We start from the raw sequence: 20,355 nt of genomic DNA on the forward strand, positions 1-20,355 counted from the left end.
GGTTCTAAGACCAGACCCGGCCTACCTCCCCAAGGCAGTCCAAAAGTTTCATAGGACTCAGGAAATCTCCTTGCCATCTTTCTGTAATAATCCTAGAAACCCTGGGGAGCAAAAGTTCCATACATTAGATGTAAGGAGAGCCATATTACTGTATATGTCAATAACTAGTCAGTGGAGGAAAGATCAGTCCCTTTTTGTAGCCTTTCAGGGTAGTAGAAAAGGGTACGGGGTATCTAAGAGTACCATTGCCAGATGGATCAGGGAGGCCATTATGTTATCCTACTCTGCAAGTGGTGCTCCGGTTCCAGAAGGCATCAAGGCTCACTCCACCAGAGCCGTGGCTACCTCCTGGGCAGAGAAGGCTGAGGTATCGATTGAACAAATTTGTAAAGCCGCTACTTGGTCCTCGCCTTCAACCTTTTTTAAACACTACCGAATTGATCTATCTTCCTCTACTGACCTAACCTTTGGTAGAAGGGTGCTGCAAGCGGTGGTCCCTCCCTAAGGTGTCTTATTCTACAAAAGTCTCTCGTGTGCCGTCATGGGAGACGGGAAAACACCAAGGTTACTTACCGGTAGTCGGTTTTTCCGGAGCCCATGACGGCTCCTGTATATTCCCCCCCTTTTCACTCCTTTGGTGTGCACTATAGTTTGGGTGCTTTTTTTTTTAGTTAGATATAATGTGGTGATAGTTTTACCATGTGTCCTAACCCCGAGAGGCCTCTCATGCTCTGTAAACCAACTGAAGCGAGAGAGCGGTACCGCCCCTTTTATCTTCAGTAGGGTTCCTGTCCTGACTGGGCGGATCCCCTCTCTCATGTGTGCCGTCATGGGCTCCGGAAAAACCGGCTACCGGTAAGTAACCTTGGTGTTTCCAGGTCACCACCTGACAGCACGCTGGAGGACGTCCTTCATATCCACAGTGTTACAGGAAACCACGAGAGTTTAAAAGGACCCTCCCCTCACCACCCGTCAGTGTTTTTCCTGTCCCACTGCGGATAGGAACGACGAGAGGATCTGACTGTTCCAAGCAGATGGTGAGGATCGGGGGGCCCAGCCTTTCCCTTCCCACCTCAAGAATTCTGCAAGCTGACACCCACCTGAGGGTCCCTCAGCACACCCAGTGTAGCGCTGCTCCTGGGAGACGGGGTCGCTTCCTCCTGTCGGGGGCTCTCGACTCCAGGCGTCACCTCTGATGTCCCTCAGCCGGGCCGCCTCTACAGATGCTACAACTAGTAAGCGGTCCCAACAGCAGATCGCCGCCGCAGGGCATCCCCGCACGCCGGACGCGGCATCGGTTCCTGGCCACAGCCAGGCGAAGCGAGCAGATCGCGGCCAGCTCAGGGCGGCCGCGCCTCTCTGGGTTGCGGCTTCGCAGGCCCCGGGCAACCGCGTCATTTCCGGTTTGTGGCCGGCCGGATTGCGACCTGGGAGACCGCGCCACTTCCGGGTCGCGGTTGTCGCGGCCTATTCATACAGAACCGCGCGCTCCCGGAGCTTGCCAACAGAAGGCAGGCGACGTCTCCTCCAGAGGATACCTCGGAGCAGGTCGGACATCGCAGCGTGCCAGTCCAGGTACGCGGACAAACGACAGGCGGTACAGCAGGCCCAGGCAGCCCTTCCTACAGGAGCATGGAGGATCAGGCTAAGACTGAAACGGGGCCGGAGAGCCAGGGTCACGTGAGTACCTCAGAAAAGGTCACTGCAGGGCCCTAAGGAGGCAGATCCCACAGGACACATATTCTATGTATTCCAGGGGACCCCAGCGGAGAAGGAGTCTAGGAGGAAGGAGAAAAAGTGCCCAATTTGCTCTAAAAAACTAAAGGACACGTGGCAAAAACCCTTATGTGACGCATGCACCAGATGCATAGTGGGGGATGAGCAAGCCACTCATGTCTAACATGAGATCCATTATAAGGGAGGAGGTGCAGGCTTCATTGTCAGGCCTGGTGTGTCCCCAGACCCCGAAGGTGATCCCCCAGGTATCCGGTAAAAGGCCAAGGGAGTCGGACTCCTCGTCGGAGGAGGCCCTGTCCGAATCAGAGCTAGAGGAGAAAGAAATGAGAGAACCACAGAGAAGGGGAAAAGATATCTCTTTTCGTCCGGGGATACGGACGAACTGTTGGGAGCAGTAAGACACACTATGCAGATCGAGGAGCCCCCAGCGACTCTATCGGTACAGGACGAGATGTTTGGGGGACTGCTGTCGCAGACCTCGATGGTCTTCCCAGTGAATACGCATATATGGGCAATGATCTTAGGAATGGGAAGAAGCGGAGAAGAGACTGACTGACTGTCCCTAGAGACTTTAGACTTTGCCTACCGTTTGACCCAGAGGAGGTCAAGGTCTGGGAGGAAATCCCCAAAATCGATATCCCGGTAGCGAAAGTGTCGGAAAAGAGCCCATGGACCGAAAGGCGGACGGCCTCTCTTAAAGAGAGCCTGGGAAAGTTCGGCAGCAGTCATACGGGCTAATATAGCAGCAACATCTGTAGCGCGCTCAATGCACCTATGGGTAGATGATTTGGAGGAGCACCTTACAGATAGAACCCTGAGGGAGACTATTCTGAAATCCCTTCCCGTATTGAAATTAGCCACTGGGTTTCTAGCTGACACCTCAGCGGAGACCTTCAGATTCACAGCCAGGAGTCAATCCCTGACCAATGCGGTCAGGAGAGCCATCTGGCTAAAGAGCTGGTCAGGTGATATACAATCAAAGAATAAGCTCTGCTCAATCCCTTTCTCGGGAGGCAAGGTCTTCGGGCCTGTTCTTGATGATATCTTAGAGAGAGCCTCTGACGAGAAGAAAGGGTTTCCGGAAGAGAAACGCAAAAAACATCAGCCCTTTCGTAGACCCCGTTTTAACCAAAGAACGGACTGCAGAGGGAAGGGGAAATCGGGAAGATGGAGCTACCCCAAAGGAGGAGAGAGCAGGGGTAGAAATAGAGATACCATCTTCTCCGGGCCGGGTCAAGCTCCCGAAGGAAATGACGTCACCAGAGTAGGGGTCGATTGCTCGGGTTCCTAGGTGAGTGGCAGCAAATTTCCAGCAGCCCCTGGGTGCGACAGGTAATCTCTCAGGGGTACAAGATCGAGTTCGACTCCCTCCCCCGAGCCAATTTCTGGTAACCAGCTCCCACCTCCATTCAGCCTCCCTTATGTGGTCGAACATTCAGGACCTCCTGGGGATGGCCGCCATCATTCGAGTACCTGCTCGAGAACAAGGCAGAGGGCACTACTCAAGCCTCTTTTCGATTAAAGAAGCCATCAGGGAATCCAGAACTATAATAAATCTCAAACCCCTAAACAGGTGGCTAAGGTACAAAAAGTTCAAGATGGAATCGATAAGATCCACGATTCCCCTCCTAGGGAGGGGGGTGGTAATGTGTACTCTAGATTTAAAGAGTGGGTATTGCCATGTTCCCATCCACCCAGACCATCAGAAGTATCTCAGGTTTGCAGTCAGAAAAGAGGGCAGGATTTATCATTATCAGTTTTGCTGCCTCCCCTTTGGCCTAGCGTCAGCCCCGAGAGTCTTTACGACACTGATGGTAGAGGTAGTGGCCTACCTAAGAATCTGAAATATCACGGTGCTCCCTTATCTAGACGACTTCTTAATCGTAGCAGATTCGGTGGCCCAGCTCAGACTCGACTGTCAGTCTTTGATCTCCACGCTGCAGAGGCTGGGTTGGATTATAAACTGGTCAAAATCAGATCTAATACCCAAGCCAAGTATAAGATTTCTGGGAGTAATGCTAGACTCAGAAGAAAGAATGTCTTACCTTTGAAAAGAAAAACAGACCAGCACGAAAGAGACGATTCGCCAGTTCGCAAAAAAACGGGTTTCTATCAGGGAGGCCATGAGGATTCTAGGCCTGATGACTTCCGGCATTCCCTGCGTCAGATGGAGTCAATTTCACTCTCGAGTTCTACAGCGGGCAGTTCTAACTTCCTGGGACAGAAGACAAAGCTCGCTAGACAAGAAGATTCGATTGTCTCCCCGAGTCAGGAAATCCCTGGTATGGTGGACCATTCCAAGAAATCTACCTGCCGGTGTCTCGTGGGTCCAGTCTCCGAAGGTCATAGTCACCACAGACGCAAGCCAACAGGGTTGGGGAGGACACGTCCAGGGAAGATACTACCAGGGATGATGGAGTCGGGAGGACAGCAAGGAGTCCTCCAACTTCAGGGAGCTTCACGCGGTATGGAAGCTACTATCGTCCACCCGGTCCCTGGTGAAAAACAAGCACGTCAAGATACTGTCGGACAATACCACGACAATCGCTTTCCTCCGTCACCAAGGCGGTCCAAGACACCCAGCACTACACCACCTAGCAGAACAAATCTTCAGGTGGGCAGAGAAGCAGGGCTGTGGAGTCGGTAAGCCAAACCTGCGACTCCGACTCCTCAATTTCCCTTACACCGACTCCAACTCCGACTCCGACTCCCACACATATTGCTTATATTTAAGTGAAAAATTTATTGTAGTACAATGTGAACCTCAGACATTTAATCATTTTTATGATCCAATAATCAAGATATTTAGATAGAACAGAATATATATTGGTGTACTACCCGGTTTTCATTCTTTTTGGTACAGATACGATATGGATAGACAGATATGGATAAATGGATAGATAGAGCAGATTTCTAATCTGCTTTGGCTATTGAAAACATTATCTATGAGCTCAAAAACCTTTCAGGTGATGCGGTTTTTTAAAAAGATGATCAGCTTTTGCAGCTGAAAAACGTATCCTCAAAAAACACAGGAAAAACGCTGTGTGTGAATGTAGCCTTAGATCAGGAATAGAACAGCCATTTAAAGGACATTTCATAACTTTCCCAAACTCCTATGAAAAAATATTCAGCACATTCTGCATTGAATTACTGTACCCAATTTATTATATATTTTAGGAGTCGGAGTCGGTCCATTTTATACCGACTCCAACTCCGACTCCACCAAAATGAGCACCGACTCCGACTCCACGACTCCGACTCCACAGCCCTGCAGAGAAGGAGACTCTCTCGATCTCAGCAGTACACCTGGAAGGCGTCAGAAACCAGGTCGAGGACTTCCTCAGCAGGAGAAGAGTAGCCGCAACGGAATGGGAGCTGAACGACGAAGTATTCAACGGCCTATGCAACCAGTGGGGAACACCGGAGATAGACCTGTTTGCAGTCAAGCAGAACACAAAAGTCAAGACCTTCTACTCTCTGAACCCTCTGGGGAGCCCAGCAGGAATCAACGCCGTCACAATCATGGAGCCTCTCGCTCTCATACCGCGAACTCTCAGGAAAATCAACGAAGACAGAGTCATACTAGTAGTGTCCTTCTGGCCGAAGAGGAGTTGGTTCCCCTTGCTCAGAAAGATGGCAGAGGAAGAGCCCATTCTCCTACCAGGAAGAAAAGACCTCCTCCACCAGGGTCCGGTCTTGCACCAGAGGCCAGAAGTACTCCAGTTATCAGCCTGGATCCTGAGCGGCAGGTCTTAAGATCAAAGGGTCTGTCAGGTGAGGTCATTTCTACCCTGCAGGCGAGTAGAAAACCAGTAACCGCCGCAATATATAACAAGATCTGGAAAAGATTCTGCAGTTTCTGTGGAGAGGCGACAGTTGAGACTGACCACCCCAACATCCCAAAGATTCTTGACTTTTTACAGGCAGGGTTCAGAAAGGGCCTTAGACTCAGTACGCTAAGGGTTCAGATCGCAGCCCTTAGCGTGTTCTACGATTTTACCCTATCGTCACACCCTTGGATAGCCCGATTCTCCAGGGCTGATCAGAGGCTGAAACCCTTTATAAGGAAGACGGTCCCCCCTTGGGACCTTAATCTAGTCCTGAATGCGCTATGTAAACACCCATTCCAGCTAGGGGCAGAGATAGGGATTGGTAATCTCTCGATCAGAACGGCATTCCTAGTAGCAATCACGTCAGCAAAGAGGCTAGGAGAACTTCAGGCCCTGTCTATCCAAGATCCTTACCTACGGGTGTTTGACGACTGGTTAATCTTAAGACTTGACCCGGCTTTCCTTCGCAAGGTTATCTCAGATTCAAATATGAATCAGGAGGTGGTACTCCCTTCATTCTGTCAGTTCCCTAAGAATAAAAAGGAAAGCACCTACCATAACTTAGATGTCAGGGAGACAGTACTCGGGTACCTGGACGCAACCAGGCCTTGGAGACAGGATAATAATCTCTTCGTACAATACAGAGGTCGAAATAAAGGGAAAAAAGCGTCTAAATCCACAATCGCAAGATGGATTAGATCCACAATTAGCCTAGTCTATAGGGCACAGGGGCAGAATCCCCCAGGGAGCCTTAAAGCCCACTCAACTAGAGCCATGGCCACATCATGGGCAGAGAAGGGGAGATCTTCGGCAGAACAGATCTGCAGGGCCGCGTCCTGGTCCAGTCTAAGTACCTTCTCTAAGCACTATAAAATAGATGTGGTATCCACACAATTGGCATTTGGCAGAAAAGTGCTCCATGCAGTAGTCCCACCCTAGGACCAATCTCCTTTGGTACTACTCCAGCGTGCTGTCAGGGGGTGACCTGGAAAACGGTAATTAGACCTACCGATAATTGTGTTTCCAGGAATCCATCCTGACAGCACTGTTAGTTCCCTCCCTATGATATTCATCCATACTATTGTGATGTAACATGTGTATGAGGAAATTTGGTTAAATAAAAATCTTTTTGCATCCATCCAGACGTGTTACTTTGAAAAATCACTGAAGGGTGGTGAGGGGAGGGTCCTTTTAAACTCTCGTGGTTTCTTGTCCCACTGTGGATAAGAAGGACGTCCTCCAGCGTGCTGTCAGGATGGATTCCTGGAAACACAATTACCAGTAGGTCTAATTACCGTTTTTTTGGTCGCCTTGACATTGAAATAAAATACAATAACGGGTGATCAAAAGAACGTATCTGCAGCTAAATGGTATCATTAAAAACATCAGCTCGGCGCCCAAAAAACAAGCCCTCACCCAACCCGAGATCTGTGGGTATTGGAAAATGGCGCAATTTTTTTTTTTTCACCTCTTAGATAAAAAAGAACCTAGACATGTTTGGTGTCTATGAACTCATAATGACCTGGACAATCATAATGGCAGGTCAGTTTTAGCATTTATTGAACCTAGCAAAAAAAAAAACAAACAAAAAACAAGTGTGGGAGGGCACTTTTTTGCACTTTGAATATTTTTCCCATTTTCTAGTACACGACATGGTAAAACCAATGGTGTTGTTCAAAAGTACAACTCATTCCACAAAAAATAAGCCCTCATATGGCCATATTGACCGAAAATTAAAAAAGTTATGGCTCTGGGAAGAAGGGGAACGAAAACGCAAAACCGGAAAAAACTCCTGTCATTAAAGGGTTAAAGAGCGAGCATATTAAATATAGTCTCTGGCCAACTCATCTGACACCACCCTTGAGCATTTAATCCACTCGCCCCACCGTTATACCTCCAACTACCTGTTCTATTAAGGGAGCATTGTTTGCCAGCCAACCAATGCCTAGCTATAGTCTCTCTCTAGTTCGATATAGAATCTTGGCTATTGCCAATTGTATAGGAGGTGAACCTTTGACCTCTCACACATACCCTAGCACACACCTTGGGAGCTAGAGAAATAGGAGTATTAAAAACCTCTGAGATCAGCTTACCATCATCTTCCCACAGCCTAGCTAGATGAGTACAGGACAAGAACATGTGGACTAAATCTGCCCCTTCCTCCTCACACCGTGGACACCGATCTTTTAATATTTGATGAGCAAAAGTGTCCTTCCACATATAATTGGTGTAGATATTTCAGTCCCTTATTATTCCATGTCCCAAAACCCTCCGACATTTGCAGTTCCTTCAAATAGGGGTTAGTCCAAATAGGAGTATATTTTGAGTACTTAGCCATTCCCAACCATTTCTTGAAGGACCACCAAATTTTTTGAATAAGGGTTAGAAAAGCTCTCAAATCTGCTTTGAACTGATTCGTCTCGTAAGATATCTAACAAGTTTTCACCACCACCCAGAAATTTTAGTACTGAAACCCTTGCACCTTCTATCTCATCTATTGCCCATCCTCTAAAATGTTGAAACTGAGATGCTAAAAACTAACCCCAGGCGGGTGGTAATTAAATATTTATTACCTTGCTACTTTTTTTTTTTTAGCTTTGGTCTCTGCCACCATTCATGAAATCATTAGGATGTGAAGTAATTAAGAGTTATTATTGATGTCTCTGAGGAAGAACCTGGTGTAAGGTTCGAAACGCGTCAGGCGTGGGGGTCTGTTTCCCCTATATGGTTTTATCATGAAATTATGTGAATAAAACTTATCGTGGATTTTACTAAGTCTCCAGTGCCGGATCTTCCCTCTCTCTTCATGTTTGCAACACATGGTGGTCAGCCATTTGATCCCTAGGCACGACCGGCTTACAGGACTATTTTGGTGAGCACAAATTTCCCTTTCCCCTTCCTAATTTTCTGAATGTTAAGAGTTGTTTTCAACTATTAACAGCGAGAGCAGGTGGCGTCTGATGGGTGTACTCCTTAGCTGCTGCCAGCACTATAAATAACAAAATTTAAAACATGACGTGGGGACGTGACCATGTATTTTTGATAACCAGCCAGGCAAAACTGACATCTGTGGGCTGCAACCTTCAGCTGTAGCAAGGCTGGTTATCAAGAAAAGAGAAGTCCCAACCCTGTATTGTTTAATTATTTAAATTAAAAAAAAAACACGTGGGGTCCCCCTCATTTTTCACAACCAGCTAAGCTAAAGCAGGCAGCTGGTTGCTGGTATTCTCAGGCTGGTAAGGGGCCATGGCTATTGCCCCCCAGCCTAAAAATTGCAGCCTGCAGCCACCCAAAAAAGGCACATGAATTAGTTGGCACTTTGCCTGGCTCTTCCCACTTGGCTTTAGTGGTGGCTAGTGAGGTTCATATTCATGGGATTAATGTCACCTTTGTATTGTCAGGTGACATAAGGTCCACAGATTACTAATAGAGAGGCGTCTATAAGACACCTATCCATTACTAATCCTATAGTTATATGGTAAAGACACAGCAAGTATAAAGTCCTTTATTTGAAATAAAACAGAACACTTACTTTTTTATTTAAAAGTAACAAACACAGTTATACTCACTTAATGCCTAATTCCACTGAAGCCATGGTCTCCTATAATAAAACAAAAATAAAATATCCCTCACCTGTCCATTATTCTGTCCCACGGTGTATTCCATGTCGGGGGGGGGGGGGGGGACAGTTTTCAACCTGGACAGTGCCCAGATGCGACCGTCCATTGAGGAATGAGCTGCTGCAAACACAGCCTCAGTGACCTACAGTAACCTCGATCCTTTGTAGATTGTGAGCCCTCACGGGCAGGGTCCTTTCTCCTCTTGTACCAGTCGGTCACTTGTTTTGTTTAAGATTACTGTACTTGTTTTTTATTATGTATACCCCTTTTCGCTTATAAAGCACCATGGAATAAATGATGTCACCGGTAGTCACTGATGCTGTGCTCGCAGGGCAGCAAATGGTGGTATAGAGGTGCACCACTGTTAATGCTCCTGTCACAGATTGACAGCGGCATTTAACAGGTTGAGGTGTGAGCAGAGCTTTGACCTGCAGCCATTATCTGCTGGGTATAGCAACCTGCGAGCCAACTTAATACACATGCTCACACCTTGCGTGCGTACATGTACGGCGGATATCTGGAAAGGGTTAATGTACTGTAGTTATTACCTCCCCAGACAAAACTTGTTTATTTATAATGTCTTTAATTTGTTCATTTACTTTCTATTTTTGGAGACCCCCTATTAGACTGAGATGTCATGGAACCTCACTTTAGTGCCACTATGTCCAAACACTTGAAAAAGTGGTGAATGTTCCCAGATGTCGCCAGCCAAGTCCGTTCAAGCATTGTACATTGATGGTGTTGGAGCACACAGGCTTTTATAACTTACGCTTGGAAGCAGGACAACACATGTTGAATATCATACATTTTTAAGATTTTCTCGCATGTCCATTCATGCATTATTAAACTGGTTCTCAGTGTGGATAATCGTGCTTATAGATGAGCCTAGAAGCTGCCACCATCATAAATATTTATTAAAGATGCACAGAATATATTTCATAAATGCTGATTGTATTGTCGGAAAAACTGAGTGCATGTGTGTAATATAGCAGGAGAACATAGGAATATCATCTTTCCAGTGGATCTCCTACTTGCCGGACATCAGGCTACAGACTGTTTGACAGGAGCCTGCAATCTACCAGTGCCTTACTGTAGAGGTGATCCAAGCGCAGACTCCTCTGGTGCTTGGTGGACATCTGTCTAGGACTATAATTTTATCTAGGTTCCCGTTTCTGCTGATAAACATTACAATATATTTCACACAGACCTAGCTGACATTTCCACTTCTGTCGGGGGTAACCGTGGTACAATGGGCTGTATCCTGTTCAGTTCTTGTAGCCTGCCTTCCTATGGCAAGCTTGAGCCTTTGTGGTTTGCATGGTGTTAAGCTTCTGTGATTGCTGATAGCTTGTGAGCAAGCGTCTGCCAATATTTACATGATTAAAGGGACTTTGTGAGCAGCTCCTGAGAATGTTTGAACTTTCTGCTCCCTTAAATAAAACAGCCGCAGTGTTTGCTGCTTATCTTTATTGGTAGGCAAACATTAATTTTTGAATAACACAAATGAAAAGGGCTGAGAACAGGCTAATTATTGACCGTTGTCAGAGATCACCTGCCATTCTTGTGCAGCTTAGTTTAAAAAAAAAAAAAAACACCTTATCCTACTAATTCATCGAGGTTTACAAAGTTAGTATTTGCTTATAAAATTCAATATGACTTTGTATATCTGATATTTCTGACTCTTAAATGTGCACGTTATGTATGTATCTCCTTGGGTTTGAAAAAAACAACCACCATGCCTGGTCCATAGACCACATAGGATAGGTAGGTTCCTAACAAGTTGTTCTCAAATATATGAGCACATGCCAAGTACAGTGAATATGAATTGTGCATGAACTGTGCAGCGAGTTTGATGATCTGACGTAAACTGAATGGCAAATTACAGGGGCGATCACCATGGCTCTGCTGGAAAATCTCATACCTGGAAATATCTATCTGGTCAAGATCTCGGCTTCCAATGAAGTAGGCGAGGGCCCGTTTTCAAATGCACTGGAGCTGGCCGTACAACCCGAGGAGACCGTGCGCAGCAGCATGAAGTCAAAGCAGCTAAATTCTGCCAACAGTCAAGGTCAGTTTGGAAATACTTACAGTAAACAAAGAGAAAGCGTTTCATTATTTACTTGGGAGCATAAATTCTTTCAGACACCCATCTGTGGCTTTGTGTCTGCCCAGCAGTACTCTATTCAGCCAGGACAAATGACTCCAGACTGAGAAGAACCCTTCTGCCTGGGAATTACTATGAGGCGGTGAAACACTGTCATTGTAATAAACGTAAAATAAACAAATTAATGACAGTGATTTATTTGTAGATGAAAGTGCAAGTCTAAATCGTAGATCACAGAATTTGCAGTTCTCAGCAAGACGTTACTGATCAGCAATGGTGAATGGAGAGCTTTGCAATTTAGTCCGCGCTGTATTGATTTTATACACTTTTCAGGTTTTATTCCTTTGTTCACAATGTTTTGGATGTTTAATTTGCAACCTTGTATTTTTCCAGAATTCATGGTATTGTTAAACGCTACATTTATTGAATGTATGTGGGCGTCTGATACTGGCAATGATGCATTTGCTGCTCTCGCTTGATTGCTCCTGTTTTGATCAGCAGAATAGTTATCTGAACTTCAAGAAAGCAATCCTTGTGAGGAAGAAACGCTGCAGATCGTGCTTCTAAAGTGACAGCGCAAAATCACAACTTAAGGGAATCTGTCAGCAGATTTTTGCTATGTGATCTGAAGACCGCATTCTGTAGGGGATAAAGCACAGATTTCAGAAATGCTTCTCTTTTCAACCTCTGTTTTTTTTTTTTTCTTGCTTTCATTAATTGTTTTAGCACCAGTAGCTTATCATTGCTGGGACAGCAAGTGTGCCTTCAGATTCATCAATGCTCTCTCCTGTGACGAGCACCTCACTGTCTATAGGCATTGTATATGGAGAGCCTGGTGTGGGTGGGGTTAGCTGTGGTGGGGGTAGGGTTAGCTGTGGTGTGGGTGGGGTTAGCTGTGGTGTGGGTAGGGTTAACTTTCTTAGCTGTGCTTTATTCTAAATCTAAAAGCTCTGATTGTGTGAACGGCTGCACTCAGTATGCTAAGCCTCAGGCTTCTGCTCTTCCTGGCATCACTCCGGTCCCGCTCGCAATCTTGTGACCACCACCTCTAACTAACTGGAAGACCGAGGTAATGGTCTCAAGCTATTTGTACGTCTATGAGCCTTGTTCTGGCTCTCATGGACTTATATTGAGAAGTGACCTCCAGCTCGCCCAGGAAACACTAGCAGTCCAGCAGATCACAATTTACAGAAGACGAATGGAGCGCCGCCGATAACAGAAGACCGGGTCTGTTCAGTATATTACTAGGAGCAGGGTACTTTAGTGATACCACTCAGGTAGTGAAATAATAAAAAACAAAACCGGTAGAGTGGTGCTTTAACAATACAATATATATGTTCATAAATGTGTTTCAATAAATACATCTAAAAGCTTCTTCATGGAACAAGATACATTTATCATTTATTCAGTATGTAGGCCAGTGGTGGCTAATCAGATGATTGTGATCTCAAGCAGATGTCGCGGTCAGGCTGTTCTGTTGCTGGCTTAAACATAAAAATGGAAAACCACCTTCATAGCAATTTATGATTCACTTTTTCCCGTCACCACTTTTCTAGCTACGTCTTCATTAGCAAGTTTTATATGGACCTGTGAAGATTGATTGGTGCTACTGGCTTATGTAGGGCTTGTATCCACTGTTAACACAGAGCACAGTGGGAGAACTGCATGGTCATGTATGAAGAAGGCATAACGGTGTAGCAAGGGCAATAAGTAACTGTGGCTGCCATAACTATTACAGTGCCAGCATATCCAACAAAGGGACACGCAAAAATAATTGCATCAACAATGCTGTATGTGACTCTGCTGGGACATCGGTTACAAACCAGCTACCCATAACCAGTACTCTGAAACTGTAGCTTGGGATTCCCCAAAACTTAGCAACTCAGTAACTTAACACATATTTTAACTTATTTTTTTTTAGTAACCTCCAATTTTATTTATTTTACTTGTTTAAGTAGCGCCATTTAATTCCACAGCGCTTTACAGACTTCATTACTGATTGACGGCTTTCGATGTATACTGTGCTTAGGCAGCTGCCAATAAGTGGTGGGTTACATGGAGGACTAGATGACAGCAGGTTTACTAGTTCTCTTGATAAAATCACTATATTATCACTAAACTACAGCAACCAGCCCTGTAAGTGATATATAGCTGGAATTAGGATCTCTGTCTCATCATATTCTGTTCTTCGAATAGGTGGCATAAACCTGGTGACAGATTCTCTTTCAAGCAACACTTTCGCAGCATTTTTGTCATCAGTCCTTTTCACTGTTTTAATACGAAACTGTCAGGGCTGTGGAGTCGGTGTATAATGGACCGACTCCTAAAATATATAATAAATTGGGTACAGTAATTCAATGCAGAATGTGCTGAATATTTTTTCATAGTAATTTGGGAAAGTTATGAAATGTCCTATAAATGGCTGTTCTATTCCTGATCTAAGGCTACATTCACACACAGCGTTTTTGCTGCGTTTTTTTTTGAGTATACGTTTTTTCAGCTGCAAAAGCAGATCAGCTTTTTAAAAAAACCGCATCACCTGAAAGTTTTTTGCGCTCATAGATAATGTTTTCAATAGCAAAAGCAGATTAGAAAAACGCCACACAACCTGACATGCTCATTCAGCTCAAAAACGGATCCTCACAAAACGATGTGTCTGAATGTCATATCTTGAAACCCATTAACTTTGCTGGGATGCCCAGAGTCACTGCATTTTACTGCAAAAAAAACGGATCCGCAAAAACGCTGTGTGTGAATCATGGCCGTAGCCAGCGTGGGGCAGGGGGGCATCTGCCCCCCCTAGATGCAGGGGCACGCACCTATCAAAACTCACTTGCAATGCTCCCGTCCTGCACTGGCTCCAGACTGCAGGGGGCAATCTCCCCTCCTCTGTCCTGTCTTCTGCCATCTTCACCAGAGAGAGGAGGGGGAGGGGGGTGCCTGCCCTGCACAGGATCCCATTCCTGGGCCCCGAGCTGGAGAAAATGGTGCACACGCTGCAGCTGGCAATAAGAGATAGTCTGCAAGAGGGACATGCTGGAAATCTGATTGGAAAAGTGAGGAAATTGGTTATTGCCTCCAGAACCCCTAAAATTGATTCCATCTTGAAGAGACGTGCTGGGAAAGGGGCAATTGTCAATCAAGCCACTCGGTGGGGCAGCACTTATTTAATGATTGAGCGATTGCTTGAACTAAAACCATTTCTTATAGATATGGTGAACCCTCAGGTAACCCTAAATGAAGGTCAATGGACACAGGTGGCTGAATTGAAGGAATTGCTTAATCACCCATTTACCGTGACTAAAAAATTAGAAGCTGAGGATTTAACTCCTGGCATTTTCATGAGTGAGTGGAAGAACTCGCTATTTTGCCTGTCCCAAAGAGGAGGATTAATCACAGATGGCATTTCTGCTTCAATGAAATGGAGAGACACAGCTATTGGAAAATTAAGATTTTTCTGGTAGCTGTTTGTGTACCCAAGTCATTGTATACTGCTTGATGATCTACAGCTTACTAAAGGAAAAGAAGCTCTGACTGAGGTAGCAGTTAGGAAGAGTGGCCTACAGGAGGACTATTGTATCATAAAAATGATTAAGTGTCTGACGTTCACATTGTACTACAATAAATTTTTCATTTAAATATAAGCAATATATGTCGGAGTCGGTGTAAGGGAAATTGAGGAGTCGGAGTCGCAGGTATGGCTTACCGACTCCACAGCCCTGGAAACTGTATACATTGACAAGATGCACCCTGTAATTGTTATCTATACTTGATTTATATCAGAATGTTAGACTTTTAATTATATATTTGTTTCAGATTACTTTTATCACCTGGACCAGAAATCCATGACCGGGATTGTTGTGGGAGTGTGCATTGCACTGACTTGTATCCTGATCTGTGTGCTCATATTGATGTGCCGCAGCAAAGCCAGGTGTGTATGTGGAGTATTGCTAAAGCATTTGAGGGGAATCTTACGGTTTATTTTGTTTCATTGTTGTTGTTAAGATTATGTGTTACTTTGTAAAACCCTTGTGAGAGAGGATAGAAATCTATGGCCACCCTATCCTATGCAAAGTCAAATGCATTCCTTTATCTTTTAGGGCTCTTGCAGGATTTTAAGAAACTAGGTCAATACTAGCCCTAACCATGACTTACCTGTTAAACCCCCCCTCTGCTTTTGCTATGTTGGTCCCATAGTCATTATGTGCTACCCATGGTTCACGTGATCACGGTAGCCAATCACTGACCTTGGAACATGAGCACTGAGGCCAGTGTTTAGCTGCAGCGGTCACTTGAATACTGCATAGGATGGCAACACTGCAGGACCTGTAGGGACTACTGGAGCGATTGCATTAGAAAAGTGAGGGATTCATTGGGTGAGTAATACTGAATTCTTTCATTACATACCCCTACTACTGTCCAGGTTTCTTCCTGGAAACAGCTTTAAAGGGAATCTGTCACCCATTTTTAGTGATATCATGTAAAGATATGATTCAATTGTGTGTCACATAAGGATTCTATTAGGACTTTTGATTCCCCCTGACCCCGCACCTTTAATGCATAAATACCTTTTTTTATCTCGGTTGAGATGTATGTAAATCGGTGCGGTTTGGTCCGATGGGCGGGGCTTATTCGACTTCTCCCCCCCTCCCTGTCTTGCTCTATGCATTTCTTCGTTCCTCTTCCTGCATTCATATAGTGTTTCCACGCTTGCGCATTGAAAAGGCCTCCGGCGCTTGCGCAGTATGCTTTGCACAACTGTGGGCAAAGCATATAATCGGTACTGCGCATGCGCCGGTATTTTTCAGCATGCATCCGGCGTCCAGGAAAACTTCCGGGGCATAGAATCCTAAGGATAGGCCATTAATGTAAAAGTAGTCGACAACCTCTTTAACTCTTTAAGGGACTTCATATAATGTAAACTAGAAATGCTTTTTAGGTATGACTTATAGGTCACATCGATTATCACTGTTATAACTAGACTGATGGATGAATTTAGACTTCATACAGCAGTATTTTTTTCTCCAAATTAAGCATAAAAAAAATCTGATCTGTCCATAGTAAGAGAGATTGTATCTATCTGGCCTGCAGGAAAGCATCCATTGCAAAGATTGCTGAGCAAGGAAATGATGGAACACCTAATTCGACTACTTTAATTGCTCATGAGACTCAAGAGAGCAAAGCCATTCATCAAATAGAAGAAAATGCAGATCCCTTAATCCCTACTGTTCAAGTAAATCACTACATAGATACAAAGGTTTGTTTTCAGATATGCCACCAGATTTTATTAATAAACATTGACTGGTAAATTTTCGATATAGCACAATACTAAAAGCTGTGAGAATCTCCGTAAAATATTAGGTAACTGCATAATACCATATATTTCGGATTATAAGTCGCACTTTTTCCCCCCACAAATTTGGGGGTTAAATGGGGGTGCATCTAATAATGCAAATATTCAGTCCCTTGTGAAAGTATTCGGCTCCCTGGAACTTTTCAACCTTTTCCCACATATCATGCTTCAAACATAAAGATACCAAATGTACATTTTTTGTGAAGAATCAACAAGTGGAGCACAATTGTGAAGTTGAACGAAATTTATTGGTTATTTTAAATTTTTGTGGAAATTCAAAAACTGAAAAGTGGGGCGTGCAATATTATTCGGCCCCTCTAACTTAATACTTTGTTGCGCCATCTTTTGCTGCGATTACAGCTGCAAGTCGCTTGGGGTATGTCTCTATCAGTTTTGTACATTGAGAGACTGAAATTCTTGCCCATTCTTCCTTGGCAAACAGCTCGAGCTCAGTGAAGTTTGATGGAGATCGTTTGTGAACAGCAGTTTTCAGCTCTTTACACAGATTCTCAATTGGATTCAGTTCTGGACTTTGACTTGGCCATTCTAACACCTGGATACATTTATATGGGAACCATTCCATTGTAGATTTTGCTTTATGTTTGGGATCATTGTCTTGTTGGAAGACAAATCTCCGTCCCAGTCTCAGGTCTTTTGCAGACTCCAACAGGTTTTCTTCAAGAATGGTCTTGTACTTGACGCCATCCATCCTCCCGTCAATTTAACCATCTTCCCTGTCCCTGCTGTAGAATAGCAGCCCCAAACCATGATGCTGCCACTACCATGTTTGACAGTGGGGATGGTGAGTTCAGAGTGATGAGCTGTGTTGCCTTTACGCCAAACATATCGTTTGGCATTGTTGCCAAAAAGTTCGATTTTGGTTTCATCTGAACAGAGCACCTTCTTCCACATGTTTGGTGTGTCTCCCAAGTGGCTTGTTGCAAACTTCAGCACTTTTTATGGATATCTTTGAGAAAAGGATTTCTTCTTGCCACTCTTCCATAAAGGCCAGATTTGTGCAGTGTATGACTGATTGTCCTATGGACAGACTGTCCCACCTCAGATGTAGATCTCTGCAGTTATAGAATCATAGAATCGTAGAGTTGGAAGGGACCTCCTGGGCCATCTGGTCCAACCCCCTGCTCAAAGCAGGATTCGCTAAATCATCCCAGTCAGATGTCTGTCCAGCTTCTGTTTGAAGACATCCATTGAAGGAGAACTCACCACTTCTCGTGGCAGCTTGTTCCACTCATTGATCACTCTAACTGTCAAAAAGTTTTTTCTAATATCTAATCTGTGTCTCCTCCCATTCAGTTTCATCCCATTGCTTCTAGTCTTTCCTTGTGCAAATGAGAATAAAGTTGATCCTTCTACAATGTGACAGCCCTTTAGATATTTGTAGACAGCTATTAAGTCTCCTCTCAATCTTCTCTTTTGCAAACTAAACAATCCCAAATCCTGCAACCTTTCCTCATAAGACAGGGTTTGCAGACCGGTCACCATTCTGGTTGCTCTTTTCTGAACTTGCTCCAGTTTGTTGATGTCTTTTTTAAATTGTGGTGCCCAAAACTGGACACAATATTCCAGATGAGGTCTGACCAAAGAGGAGTAGAGGGAAATAATGACTTCACGTGATCTAGACTGTATGCTTCTGTTAATACATCCTAGAATTGCATTTGCTTTTTTTGCTGCTGCATCACACTGTAGACTCATATTCAGTTTGTGATCTATTAGTATACCCAAGTCTTTTTCACATGTGCTGTTGCTTAGGCCTATTCCTCCCATTCTGTATATGCTTTTTTCATTTTTATTGCCCAGATGTAGTACTTTGCATTTTTCCCTGTTAAAAACCATTCTATTAGTTGCTGCCCACTTCTCCAGTTTATTTATATCTTTTTGAATCCTCTCTCTCTCTTCTCTAGTATTAGCTATCCCTCCTAGCTTTGTGTCATCAGCAAATTTAATCAGTTTACCCTCAATACCTTCATCTAAATCGTTGATAATCCAGTTCATCCAGAGTGATCATGGGCCTCTTGGCTGCATCTCTGATCAGTCTTCTCCTTGTTTAAGATGAAAGTTTAGAGGGACGGCTGGGTCTTGGTAGATTTGCAGTGGTATGATACTCCTTCCATTTCAATATGATCGCTTGCACAGTGCTCCTTGGAATGTTTAAAGTTTTGGAAATCATGTTGTATCCAAATCTGGCTTTAAACTTCTCCACAACAGTATCACAGACCTGCCTGTTGTGTTCCTTAGGCTACTTTCACACTTGCACCGTGCGCAGTGCAAATGCACATAAAAAAACGCATCATGCGTTTTTTTGCGGTTTTGCACGTTTTTTTTAAAAAAAAAACGCATGCGTTTTTTTGCGCTGACGTGCGCATTACCATGCGCACGTCAGCGCACCCATAGACTATAATGGGTGTTTGGGTGAAAAAAAAGCATTGCATGCGCCTGCGTTTTTTTGGGACAAGTCAGACGTACAAAAAATGCAACTGGATGTATGTTGTGCGCCAGAGCGCACACTACCAAAAAATGCATGCGCGTACAAACGCATGTGTATGCGCACCCATGTTAAGTATAGGGAAAAAACGCATGCTTTTTTTTACGCAAAAAAACGCAAGTGTGAAACCAGCCTAAGTCTTCATGATGCACTCTGCATCAAACAGAACCCTGAGACTATCACAGAGCAGGTGCATTTATACAGAGACTTGATTACACACAGGTGGATTATATTTATCATCATTAGTCATTTAGAACAACATTGGATCATTCGGAGAGCCACAATGAACTTCTGGAGTGAGATTGCTGCACTGAAAGTAAAGGGGCCGAATAATATTGCACGCCCCACTTTTCAGTTTTTGAATTTCCACAAAAATTTAAAACAACCAATAAATTTATTTCAACTTCACAATTGTGTTCCACTTGTTGATTCTTCATCAAAAATTTACATTTAGTATCTTTATGTTTGAAGCATGATATGTGGGAAAAGTTTGAAAAGTTCCAGGGATCCGAATACTTTCGCAAGGCACTGTACCTTACCGGCCGTGGTGGAGCAGGGTCGCTGCTGGAGGAGGCAAGAGTGGAGCATTGCTGCAGGCCGGGATGAGGGGGTGTTCGGATGTGCACCGCTGCGGGTGTTCGGTGGTGCGACACTCTGTGAAAGCCGGGAGCTCCCGCACTTTCATGGCTTAGTACGCGGTGGACTCCAGGAAAATGGCTGTCGGGGCAGCGCATGCGCAGATGGAGATCTCGTCACTAAGATCTCGATAGGATAAAATAGATAAATGTGGATGTTATCTGCGCTGCTGTGACAAACGAATCCAGGTATAGATATATACACTTTGGTGGTTTATTCAACGCGTTTCAAAGTCTGACTACTTCTTCAGGAAAATTACCACAGAGAAGACAGTGATGTTACAAAGATTATATACATTCTAAATTAAAAAACCGGCGCCAAAAGGACCTACTGACATGTGACATCTAGTGTCAGAGTTCACGGGGTGATGACACATATTTGATATATAATTGAACAATTTTGGACACAGCATGCGTATATATACAGTTAATATCACACTAAACACAATTATAATGGGCCCCACACAGACCTCCACATAGTATAATGGACCTCACAAAGTCCTCCATACACTATAATGGGCCCTGCATTGCTCCATACAGTATAATACTCCCACATAACCTTCCATACAGTAT

General features: G+C 44.4%; 1 protein-coding gene and 1 long non-coding RNA gene across 3 annotated transcripts in view; one reads left to right on the forward strand and one right to left on the reverse strand.

Annotated features, from left to right (window-relative positions):
* PRTG (protogenin) overlaps positions 1-20,355 on the forward strand; it is a 192,899-nt gene that overhangs the window by 149,849 nt on the left and 22,695 nt on the right. The window contains exons 16-18 of the mRNA XM_073587013.1: positions 11,073-11,255; positions 15,108-15,222; positions 16,383-16,548. Of these exons, the coding sequence (XP_073443114.1) occupies positions 11,073-11,255; positions 15,108-15,222; positions 16,383-16,548 (464 nt within the window). The remainder of the gene's footprint in view (positions 1-11,072; positions 11,256-15,107; positions 15,223-16,382; positions 16,549-20,355) is intronic.
* The window catches only part of LOC141098963 (uncharacterized), a 71,166-nt gene that overhangs the window by 8,896 nt on the left and 41,915 nt on the right, over positions 1-20,355 (reverse strand). The gene's annotated exons all lie outside the window — the stretch shown is intronic.

Source organism: Dendrobates tinctorius, unplaced genomic scaffold (genome assembly GCF_039654945.1).
Source record: "Dendrobates tinctorius isolate UK_male_01 unplaced genomic scaffold, ASM3965494v1 ptg000097l, whole genome shotgun sequence".
In the NCBI taxonomy this organism is placed as follows: domain Eukaryota; kingdom Metazoa; phylum Chordata; class Amphibia; order Anura; family Dendrobatidae; genus Dendrobates; species Dendrobates tinctorius.